The 12,291-nt window shown below is 37.8% G+C and overlaps 1 protein-coding gene across 5 annotated transcripts in view; it reads right to left on the bottom strand.

The window, feature by feature from the left end:
• TDRD9 (tudor domain containing 9) overlaps nucleotides 1–12,291 on the bottom strand; it is a 70,632-nt gene that overhangs the window by 7,805 nt on the left and 50,536 nt on the right. For all 5 annotated transcript variants that reach the window (XM_038137497.1, XM_038137493.1, XM_038137496.1 and 2 more), the window contains 9 exons: nucleotides 10,898–11,014; nucleotides 9,969–10,076; nucleotides 7,959–8,059; nucleotides 7,151–7,324; nucleotides 5,756–5,867; nucleotides 4,202–4,414; nucleotides 3,178–3,267; nucleotides 1,741–2,001; nucleotides 523–672 (listed from right to left, as the gene is read on the bottom strand). In XM_038137497.1, coding sequence (XP_037993425.1) covers nucleotides 523–672; nucleotides 1,741–2,001; nucleotides 3,178–3,267; nucleotides 4,202–4,414; nucleotides 5,756–5,867; nucleotides 7,151–7,324; nucleotides 7,959–8,059; nucleotides 9,969–10,076; nucleotides 10,898–11,014 — 1,326 coding nt within the window. The remainder of the gene's footprint in view (nucleotides 1–522; nucleotides 673–1,740; nucleotides 2,002–3,177; nucleotides 3,268–4,201; nucleotides 4,415–5,755; nucleotides 5,868–7,150; nucleotides 7,325–7,958; nucleotides 8,060–9,968; nucleotides 10,077–10,897; nucleotides 11,015–12,291) is intronic.

The raw sequence follows: 12,291 nt of genomic DNA, 5'->3' as shown, positions 1-12,291 counted from the left end.
GTGACTAGATAGCTCAAAACATCTGAGTTTGGCACTGGCATCGGAAAAGCATCGTTACCATCAGTTACTGGAGCGTTCACTGATGCAGCTACCCAGCTGCTTACCTATCACTAGCTGATGAAGAATCAAACACTGTGTACAGGTAAAAACCATGTTTAGATTTCCTCAAAAACTGACAGGGCTGCAAACTTGCTCTTTCGCTATATAATGAAGACTACCATGTAGGTAAACATTGCAATCAGCTGTTCAATTTTATCTCTGTTCTGCCTGAGTTCAAAGTGCTGCATTCTTAGAAGAGCAGGATCACTTAGCTCTCAGGCTGCACTTCAAAACTCTGTTCAAAACTGCAGCAGACCAGTCTGAAACAGTGGTCACACTATGGCTTTCTACCAACAGAAAGTAGAATGAATCAAATGCCCTATGAAATTCATCACGTAGAGCTTCATTTTTTCCTCATCCCCATCCTAACAATGTGAGAAGCAGGGTGATGTGATGACAGGCCAAAACCACCACTCAAGTTACCTTCTGGGTTGGTGCATCAGATTTCTTTTCAGAAAAGCAGTTCAACAATCTTTCAATGAGATGCTTTTCTTCCTGTCTTGCAGATACAGACATTTGCTCTTCTTTCTTTGCTTCATCCAAAAATAATTCCTTGAGCACATCATGGCTTTGCTACAAAATAATGGAAGTGTTAAAAGCCTTGAACAATTATTTCTTAAAAAACTTTACAAAGAAGGTCCTACGCAAAGAAATACTCACATACAGAGACAAAGAAACAATGTTCTGATGACCTTTCAGATTATATGAAACACCAAAATGGAAGAGAGTTAAAACAATGAAGCAATTACAGTTTTTCAGAGTCTCAAGTCAGACTGGAGCAGTTCAACTGAGGAAGCCAGCAGTGTGCCCAGATGGCCAAGAAGGCCAATGGCATCCTGGCCAGTACCAGGAATAGTGTGGCCAGCCCGAGCAGGGAGGTCATTCTTCCCCTGTACTCGGCACTGGTGAGGCCACACCTTGAGTGCTGTGTCCAGTTCTGGGCCCCTCAGTTCAGGAGGGAATTTGAGAGGCTTGAGCGTGTCCAAAGGAGAGCAACGAGGCTGGTGAGGGGCTTGGAACACAAGCCCTATGAAGAATGACTGAGGGAGCTGGGGTTGTTTAGCCTGGAGAAAAGGAGACTCAGAGGTGACCTTATCACTCTCTTCAGCTTCCTGAAGGGTGGCTGTGGTGAGCTGGGGTTGGTCTCTTTCTCCAGGCAGCAACAGACAGAACAAGAGGACACAGTCTCCAGCTGCACCAAGGGAGATACAGGCTAGAATTAAGGAGGAAGTTTTTCACAGAAAGAGTGGTCAAATACTGGAATCATCTGCCCAGGGAGGTGGTGGAGCCACCATCTCTGGATGTGTTTAAAAAAAGACTGGATGGGGCACTTGGTGCCATGATCTAGTTGAGGTGTTAGAACATGGGTTGGACTCGATGATCTTAAAGGTATCTTCCCAACCTAGAAATTCTGTGATTCTGTGAAATCATTTCCCAGGAAACATCTTTTCCAGAAGGGGTCTCAAAGCAGCAATGCTTCCGGCCAACAGCTCGATATGCATTATGCACACATATAAAAATACACTGCTCTATTCAAGCATTAACCTTGCTGCTAGTCAAGCTGCAGCTCAGCTTCTCAGGACAGCCAGAACTGAAATAAATCCGAGCAAGACAAGCAGCAGCAGCTCAGTGAGTACATACCTGTGATTCGTGTGACTCCTCCGCTAGCTCAGCGTGACTCTCCTCGATGAGCACATCCCGAATGTTCACCAGGCCCCTGCGGCCCGAGTGCCGGAACACGTCCACGTGCAGGACGCCGTGCACGAGGGAATAAACCTCCACCAGCAGAGTGCAGCCGCTGACCAGAGAGGCAAATCTCTGGCTGGCACTGCAGCTCCACGGCTCCCCACACACCAGGGATCTGGCAGAGGGACACATCTTGCAGATCTTGAACTCTAAAGCCTAGAGCAGAAACATCGGAAACAGCGCTCGCCTGACTAGAGAACCAGCAAGGAAATATTTCACTCTCTCAACAACTTATGTTAACTCCTACAGCTGCTGTAAAGCTACTGGCATAATTCCTGCTCCATCACTGCCAACACATGACAGTTCATATCTCTTCAATACAGTACATAGGTCCTAAGGAATCAGAGCAAACAGTGCATAAAGGATAATTTAGTAGTAATTCACTATTCACAATGAAATCTTAGGAGCACAGAGATGTCTTCTCTGGAAAAAAACTTTAGTCTACAACTGTTTTCAACTAAGGGAACAGAAAACTTGGTAAGACCACTATGGCTCCTCTGTCCCTGGTAGGCCAGAGGAAGTAAGTTCTCATGTCCACAATCATTATCTGTAATTATGTCTTTGAATCAATTTACATCAGAAACCCTGGGTTTTTTCCTAGCTAGTCATTAAAACTGGTCATTAAAATATCAGGCCTGAAGCAGAAATACATTTCCACTTAGTATGTATGCAGAAAATACAAAAAGGATGCTTCTTGCCAAAATTATTTTTTTACATCAATTACTAAATAAAACCAAACAAAATTAGCCCTGTCAAGATCTAATCTTATTTCTGCTGGTTCATTTCTCATTTTTCATCATTAAATGCTTTTGAAAATACAATTAGTATGACACAACTGTTTCTATTAGCTTCAAAATACCTGAGTGAGCACTGAAAAACCAAATTACAATTGTAGTTACTTTATTTGTTAAGTATAGCTCAAGAGAATTATTTCTCTGAAAAACTAGCTATAAAATCCTTCTAATTTGTGTCAAAAGAACACTAGATCTATAACATTCATATGTAATCATCACGAGAATTCTGTCTGAAAAGATCCCAGGAAAGCCAGCAGTTCAGAGAACAGCAAAGCAGCATGAAAAAACCCACAAAATTAAAAAAAATAGAATTTCTCTACAATTAAATACAACGTAGCTCAATTACATACAAGAATTTCTGCTCTGTAAATACACACACCTCTGGAATTTTATTAGTGAGGATAGTTTGAAGGTACTTCCATCAGCAAAATACGTATTATTTAAGTATTATTCTGAAAAGCATCCTGACTTGAAGTTCACTCCTGTTTGCCAGATACAAAAACATCCAGCAAGCCACAGCCAACAGCAACCCCCCTACCTGGAAAGGAAGCCCTTGAAGACACTTTGGAATCTCTTTTAGTTTATTTAATGGCACTTCCGATCTATTGCCATAATCCACAAAAAAAACCTGGAGAAAGAATCAAGAGCATCTGCAAAGATTCCACAACATTCAAAGTGCTACCTTTAGTGGCAAGAAAAGTCACAACTTGAGTTTAAAAATTAGAGTACAACACAATTTTTATCAAGTCACATGGAAGCAAATTCAAAGTCTAGAAAGCATGCAAATGAAATCATGTCAAAAAGAATACATCAAATTTTATCACACCTATTATTTGATCCCTTGGCATAAATACCTGCTTGTAATGCAAATAATCCACTAAATCTAGAAAAGGCAAGTTTCTCTGAAAGACTCTAAATTCTCTCCCCACATTCAGATCTGTGTAACCTTACTTCTTCAGTGAGAGACACTACCAAAAACTGCTTTAGGCTAAGCAAATGTGAACTTGTATTCAGTGACTGTTTATAAATTCAAATGAGAAAATGACTCGTTTTTCATTACTTTAAACCATGACAATATTCAGTATTAACTCTGCAGTGGTGACATCCGGACAGGTTAAGAAATAAAAGGAATTCAAAGACCAATCTTAAAAAAAATTAAAAATCTGTCCTAAAACTTCTGAAAAACATTGGCCTGAAAAATCAATACCAATCTTGAACTGTGGCACTAATTTCCATTACTCATATCAGCACAAAGAGCCAAAATATTTAGATTATTTTGTTGATGATACAGAACTCAGCAGCATAAAAACTGTTCCAAAAAAAAAAAAAAAAAAAAAAAAGGGCCATGCTTTCAGATTCACTGGAGGTTTTAGTCTTTATTTTACTTCATTCTGCAAGAGCTTCTCAATTTAATACTAAAAATTCCTGCGTTCTGGAAAATAAACAAATTGATTATTCTGGCCAGAGTGATCTGTAGAAAAAAAAATAAAAAACAGGCAGCAAAGCTCCAAGATTGTTAACCCAATTACATGCTACCAATTCAATATGACACAGCACATTACCTCAGCAAGATCCCCATGAATATACAGAACGTGAGCTCTGTAGTATCCTTTCTTTCCCAGATAAGTGAATGGTGCCAGACAAAGCACATCTACACATGGAGGCACTGCCAAATCCATCAGGTTCTGATAGTCAATTTCAGCACTCAGAGCCCGGAGTACAGCTGTGTTTTTTTCATCTGTCCTGTAACCCCAGAAGTGTCCAACTTCTACTACCTGCAAGTATAAAAATTACACAGTAGAAGATTTCATATTATTCTTCTTCAGATAGAAACCACATAGGTGCAAAATACATGAAAACATCCCTACTCCTGACACAACAGTTCACACACACTGCAACAATGTAGTGAAGCATTTCTGTCTCATAATTCGGTATTTTTTTGAAAATGGTTATTTTCTGCACTACTGCAACACACTTCTCATCTACACAGATTCAGAGATAAGCATTACTAAAATACAGGGACTGGTTTCATTTTCCTAAACCAAGTTAACATACAGAAAATACAAGATAGTTCACTAATAAAAAAAGGTGCACCAAACCTCTGCACCTGTCTAGTGACAGAATAGCAAGTCAGCTACGTGTGCCAGCACATCAGCAGCGTCACTGTTCTGATGAGCCATACCTTAGGGAGCTGGTGAGAACATGCACCTATTTAAAGCCAATTAAAAAAAAGGCAATTCATCTTTTGAAATGTCTATTCAGACTTCATACTGAATGCTTGTGATAAAAAACAATCTTTATTTATAATAACTAAAGCTCACATATTAAAACAGAAGTAGCACAGACAGCCAAGTGATTGCAATGGGGCTGATCAAATTCATTAACATTTTTCATCCAAGAGATTTAGCTGACTGAAAGGAGGAAAATATTCTTTTCTCCACTTGCAAAACCTGCCACTACTAACAAGAGTTGTTTTAATACTTTAAATCATTTTATCATTTCCCCTAGCTCAGTGGTTTCAATGTTTTTATTATTTCTATTTCAGCAGCATATATATTGCTATTACTCTAGCAATACCAATGAAGATGATTAGCAAAACTAAAAAGATGTAGCTAACACAAGATTTAAAATTCTCAGCTTCAGATTTCAGAAATATTTGTATATACATAGAATTTTCCCCTAATACACATGAAATATTCTGAATGAGCACATACTACCATTAATTCATCTCATTTCTCATAAGTACATTTTCTGACAAAACCTGGCAGTTAATAACCAAGTAAATGGCTCAAATACCTTCTGATTTTCATTTTTATAGTTTACACAAGTATTTTACCTCTTCCATTAATCCTCTTTACACTTATGTCTACTTCCAGCTAACATTTACTGCCAGCAAATCCCACAAATTTTGTGAAGTGCAAACATGTGAATACTGTTTAACAAAGGACTACTAAAAATAAGACCAAGAATATTCCCCACACTTTTTACAGACACCTCTGCACTAAAAACATTATCAGTACCCAATTTGTTAACATAAGCTTGTCAGGTATTAATCTCTGCTATGCTATCTAGGTACTAATTATTAGATATGACCTACTGATATATAACATTCCTACCTCTGTTACCCTGATGGACAGAAAACGACTTGGGATCATCTTTGACATTTGTACGTCACCAAATAAGATTTTCACAGGCTCCACTGTCTGCTTCTGACAATCCACATTTACTCTGAAATGGAATAAAGATGCTAAATACTTCACTCACAAGGGAAAACTCAAGAGGATGAATATTTTTTTTTGCTTTCATCTGCTTCCCAAGGTATCCCTAGGGCATATTTATGTACTTAAAGACTTTTCTTTAGAAATACATTAATTCAATTAGAATGCAAAATGACCACAAAGAACCAAATTACTGCAGAGTAGCTGTTCTAACTGCAATATAACCAAACACAGAAAGATACATACCAGGGCACAACACTGCTATCACTTTATTAGAAATTGAAAAAAAATTAGGGTTAAGAAGTGAGGCTATTAGCAATGGCATTTTCTTCTAAGCTTATTTTTTAAAAACACAGTATACAACAACACAAACATAAATTCAGCTAGTTTTTATAGAGAAATATATATATAAATAAAAATAAAATATTCCTTTTACTTGACAAAAGGTAAGAACTTTAAGTCTTTCAGCCGAGGACATTCCAGTTCCTCAAGAGTCAATTTTCACAAAGATTTTAAGTGCTGTTTTGCGCAGAGTAAAGATGCTAAAATATTGTATTAAAAGCTAAGTACAATCAACTGGAAGTAGAATACTCACCTGTACTTTAACCTTTTCAGTTCATTCCTGCCTTCCTATTCTAGATTTCTTATTTTAAAACACTGAAATGGCTGCAGACTAATCAAGAGCTAGGCAGAATGCCATTTTATCAGGTTACTTGTAGGATCTGAAGCTCAGAAGCACAGCAGAGAATAACACTGGAACAAACATGCCAGATTTTCTGAGCAAAAGCAGGTATGGACCAAAGAGACTCAATACATTGCATTTCTCAGCATTATTTCCTATTATGTTGTAACACTTCACGTCCTTATGTTCCCCCACCCTTTCTTTTGTTAAGCTCTGTCTCTCTCAGTTTCCTTTTTGTCCCCAAATGCTACTCCTTATTTACTCTGGTTATTGCAATCCCCACATTGTCTCTGTCAGGAACAGAAATAACTGTGTACATCCAAATTCTCATATGTCAAAGGAAAATGGACTACAACTTTGGGGGTGGGGGGGAAATATGACTGCACACTTGGAATTGTTTTGAACAGCAAAATACCTTTAACTATAAAGAAATACTGAAAACAATCACCTTATTTCTAGCCCTGCAAAAACATTCTGCTTAGAAAAAGTTTACATCTGTTTTTCGAACCTAACATTTTTTCCTTGGTGACACCTCCAAGGAAATTCCCACTGAATCCAGCAAACCTCGTTTTGCTGCGAAGAAACACATTTTACATATGCAATGCAATTACCTTAGAAATTCCAAACCTGCAGCTGCTGCACCTTGCACTTGTCTTCTGATATCCTCTGGATGATGAACATACAGCTCAAAAGGAATCTTCAGCTGTGACATCTTGACTGCCAGGTACACTTCAGGAAGAACCTTAAAAACCTCCTTTGGATTACGGGAGAACTCCACAAAAGCCCTGTTTACAAAAAAAGAAAAAGAAAATAATTTTTTTCTCCCTGTCTTTATCTTAGCAGGCCAGCAACGAGTAAAAGGTAGGTTCCTCACAGGCTCTGCTTTTATGTACCTTAAAACTAATTATCATGATAGTGATAAGAAAACTTTCTAACATTGTCACCAGCACATGCCAAATTTAATGCAAATAGGATGTGAAAATACATGTGAATAAGGAAGGCATTAAAGGTTGGAAAATGAGTAAGAAGGGTTACATGAATTCAACTTTAGGCAGTCATAGGCTGAAATTAGTCAGATTATCAGCTCAAAAAAGCCATCAGACTGTACAAATGAGCTAAATTCAGCATAACAGACAGAAATAAATACAGACAGATGAGCTGCAATTAAGACCCACTGTCAGAGAACAGAAAAGACAAGCCAGAAGTCTCTACCTGAGCTAGCTTATCTAATGTTATTCCAACCCATGTACATCAGACTTCAAAGCCACCTTTTTATCTCTAACAGATACATTAAAAGTAAGTTACTGATTCCAAAGAGAGAAGAAATTAACTACATTTGTCAGTACATCACTGCAAAAGAAACTGATTACTGGATTTGTAACTGAGAACATAAGGCAGGATACTTCATTTTACACTCACCTTGATCCATTGTAAGAAATAGATTTTACCTGCCCACACTGTCTAAGCAGTGACTGTAACTGTTTATGGTATATATATCCATAGGGAGGAATGTTCTTCAGCTGTAAAGAAAAAGATGTTAAATTTGGATACCTTCAATTGCTTTAATGCATTTTCAAGTTCCCCTAAATAGTTAGCTTTCTCCTTCACCTGAGCTGCAATAATTATGTACAATCTGAACTCCAACAAATTCCAAAGTGCCAGATACTACAGTACATTCAAGAATCTCAAATGACAATAAAATGCATTATTTTGCTGCTAATAATGCCCTACACTACTTCAAACTGGTAGACAAAGTATAAATGAAGCAAATTAATTTATAATTACATATATTAATCTGCTATTTGTTGTAAAAAGCTATCTAGGGTCTCTTGATTTTGCACAGAGAACACTGGAATGCTCTGATTCTTTTCCCACAATGGGGAACTATATCCTGTACAGGATGCACAGCCTGGGGAGCTGAAGGATCTACAGCTCCTGCATATCCTGGCAGACCTATCCCATACTGAATTACTGAGCTATGGGGGACAGCCTGCACAAGTGGGAAGCTCTCTCACGTGGATATACACCTCTTGGGGATGGCAAAGAACAATGCCCTTATCTTCCTTGTGCTGAGGTCTAACTCCAGTGTAAGCTTTCACAACTATTAACATGCAACTACAGTCACGTGTTCATTTCACTAACTTTTTCTTAGTAGTATCTAATGAGATCTTGATTTAATGCAGAATCATGAACTCCTAAGTAGCAAGCTCAAACTTTGAGACTTTGAACTATTTTTCAGAGCCCATGCGACTGTCTATTCTTTTCTTTGGTTCTTACAATTTTAGACAGGAAAAAACAGATTATTTTTTCACAATATTCCTATGCCTTGAAGTTACAGCACTAAGATCAGCTGCGGGTCAAAATCATGGTCTAGGTCAGACTCCAGAAACTGCCTCAAGGGCAAATAATTTAGAGAGATCAGGGAGTGGGAGGTTTAATTGTCTTTTATATCTTCAGCACACCATTAGGAGCAGTGCATGGCTGTAAGAATCTCTCCAAGTGAGAGCTTGAGGAATGTGCAGCATTTGTGCCCAAGATGATCATTTACACTGATGAAGACACAGCAGCTACTTCTTCCAAGGTAACGAGCAGTTGATGTAAGAGCAGATCAAGAGTTAAATTACATTGAAAGTTAGTAGCTCTTTAAATCTATCCATTTAATATTAACCAATGCTGCTGTGGCAAGACTAGTCTTTATTCCACAAGATTGAGTGTAGTGTGATATTTTGCTTTAATATCCTTAAACAGTAGGGAACACAAAAATCCCTTGTCAACAAGACTTTCTGACTCTCTATCTATTGTCTCTTGTGACAGTACAGTCTGTTCTTGGAGGCTTGCTGGTAGATTTGGTTTCTTTAAGCAAAGGTCAGGGCTGTTTTATAGTGTAATACCTACTTCAGATACACCAAACATTTTCTTAGTTTAGACTGCACAATTTTGCAAAATCAACACAGCCATTTTAAACTTGCACATATGCAATCAGCTGAAAAGCAATTTTAGAAGATAAAAAACCCCAGTACAACACCTGAGTAACCTTAAAGCAACAAGCATGTATGCCATGCCCTAACAAGCACGGGACTAAAAAAAAAACTAACACTGAAGTTGCAACACTACATTAAGCACTCAGTAAAAAGTACCCTTGATAGTTCTATTTTTCCAAATATTTTTTAGTTTGATGAAAGTTGTTTGCCTGTGCAAGACTAGCAATCAATTGCATAGAGGCAGTTTGCAGGAATTCTTTCAAAATTGCCCACCTACACAATGTTTATTGTATTGAAAGAAAGGAAGGTGGGACAGACCAAGCAAGGATCAGAGTAGGTAATTATTTCTCTCCTCGCCCAAGTCAGAACAGAACTTGAGAATAGCACCCAAACACTTCATATTTCTGTTACTAGATGCTTAATTAAGTCATTCACCTCCTTAACATACCATTACAGTGGTTTTTGGATCCTTGCCAGCAAGGTCTTTCATGGCAATTTCTCCATTACATTTTCCAAAAGTACAGTAGTTCGGATAGAAAGCACCAGCAATTACTGCCTGAAATGAAGAAAACACTTTGAGATACACAACAGAATGCATTCAGCTTCTTCAAATGAGATGCACTGGTAATATATAGAGATACCAATAGATCTTCATGTGAGTATTTTTTCCTATCTCTGTTCAGAAATTACCAGAACTGGAGACTAAACACAAATTCACACCAATTCTTAAAAATATATTTCTGTGAAACGAGTTCCATTTCTGGAACAATTCTACAACATTAATGCTTTTGTATGCAGACTTGCTCTATTCTATTGGTTGAAAACTGCAATTGTTAGTTCTGATTTCAAGAGCCTAAATTTAAACAAATTGACACAAAATAGCTACAGGTAAATTGTTCTGTTTTCACTCTGTATCTTAAAATGTTCAACAGTTCAGCTCCAAGAAGCTCGCTGCTTACACAGTCAAACCAACTGCCACTGAAATGATAAATAAGTCTGTGAAAATAAAAGTGCTGCTAATGAGTCCAAATAAGATAAGCAATTTAATTGGAAATTAGGCAAAGTTAAAATAGCTAGACATAAAATTCCCTGCACCCCCTCCCCACCAACTAACCAAGCCAGTGTTCAAATAAAACACCTCAAACAAGGGATAATATAATTTTCAATTAACTAACATTAGCTGCCCTTCTGCATTACCGATACACTGCCAAAAAAGTTGGTTTTTTTCTACCCAAAACTGCTACATCCACAGCAAATTTTGGAAAACAAGTGTAATACTAGTTCATCAATATTATGAATTGAAAATCATGAAAATTGATTTGAAGATTCAACTGCATTTTTTGTAAATAGCATCTCTTTATGACAGTAAAGCATTACCTGCAAGATGAAGCGTTGTTTGCACACATATTCCTGGTCCAGAGGAGATGGCTGAGCTTTAACATGCATGTTAAATGCACTGACTCTCTTTTTCAAGTTGTGAAATAACTCTGCCACCTGAAATTTGATTTCTTAAGTTACATCCAAAATGAATCAAACCCAGCCACAAATTGAAATGAAATCTGCTAGTTAAAGTCTGAAATAATTGGGCAAACTCCCTTCCCTTTTCAGGTGGCTGGTAAGCATTTCACTAATATACTGCTCAGCACCTTTATGTTGGAAAATAATTTCAGCACTGTGACTCAGGCAGTTTTCCCAAAATCTCCTTACAAAGAACAACTCTGTATTCACAAAGCATATCATGCATATATGATACAGAACAGAATTAGGAAAAGAACTGAATTAACCTTTTACAAGATTATATTCTCTATTTAAATAATTTTAGTTTTGCAACTTAGGAGGTAAAAATCTTGCTAACAGCCTGGAATTCTGCACCCAACTGCAGCAGTGACCATGCTGCACCCTCAGTTTAGCAGACAACTCTGATTACTGTCAGAGAGATCAAACTTATGCCCTCCAGCAGAACGTATTTCAGCTTTCCATCTTCAGCTTCTGAACAAACTCCCACAAGCAACCACTGGTCCTCCAACCACACAGAGTGAATGCCTTCACTCTCCCAAATGATTCTGGAGCAGCTGTACAAAGCACTGTCCACACAGCTTTTCTGTAGCTTTACTTCCCTTTCCTTTCAGCTCCTGGCAGTTTTAGCACACTACCAGAACAACCACTGCCAGAAAGGAACCCCTGTGACTGACTCAGTTCTGCAAACTCACTTCCACACCAGGGATTATGAAATTAGGATCTTTAGGTGCAGCAAATAAAAGCCCCCAAATCTTACTAAATGTTAAATAAAGGTGACCATTCTAAACTCATATATTATGTCATGCACAACTTCTTCCAGCAATACCTGAAACTGAGAGGCCGACATGATCACTCCACTGTCCAGTTTTACAAAATTTGCTTTTCTCTCTTTTTTGTTATTATCCCATCTCCCAGTTATAAAACTATTGTCATTTCTTATCCAGATGGTTGCTCACTATCAAATTCTATTTTTATTTCCTGTGCTACTTGAACACAGGCCCTGCATTGCTCATGCCAAAAGTATGAACTGGTGAAATAATGGCCAAGGCCATTCTGCTGATCAATTAGTCAGGAATCTTATTTATTTTCCTCTCAATATATCAAATTAAGCTTGAAGCCCATTGTGATGCTGAGTTTTCATTAACTGCTGCAGTAATGCCAGCAACAAAGCCCCACAGACTCTCAAGTTCAGTCCTCACTATGTAACTGTATTTGCTTAGAGTCTTCCCAACCAGAAAACAGAAGTTATTTAA

This window comes from Motacilla alba, chromosome 5, assembly GCF_015832195.1.
Source record: "Motacilla alba alba isolate MOTALB_02 chromosome 5, Motacilla_alba_V1.0_pri, whole genome shotgun sequence".
NCBI lineage: Eukaryota > Metazoa > Chordata > Aves > Passeriformes > Motacillidae > Motacilla > Motacilla alba.
Note: the sequence above shows the minus strand (reverse complement) of the source record. Positions and strands in the feature narration are given on the sequence as shown.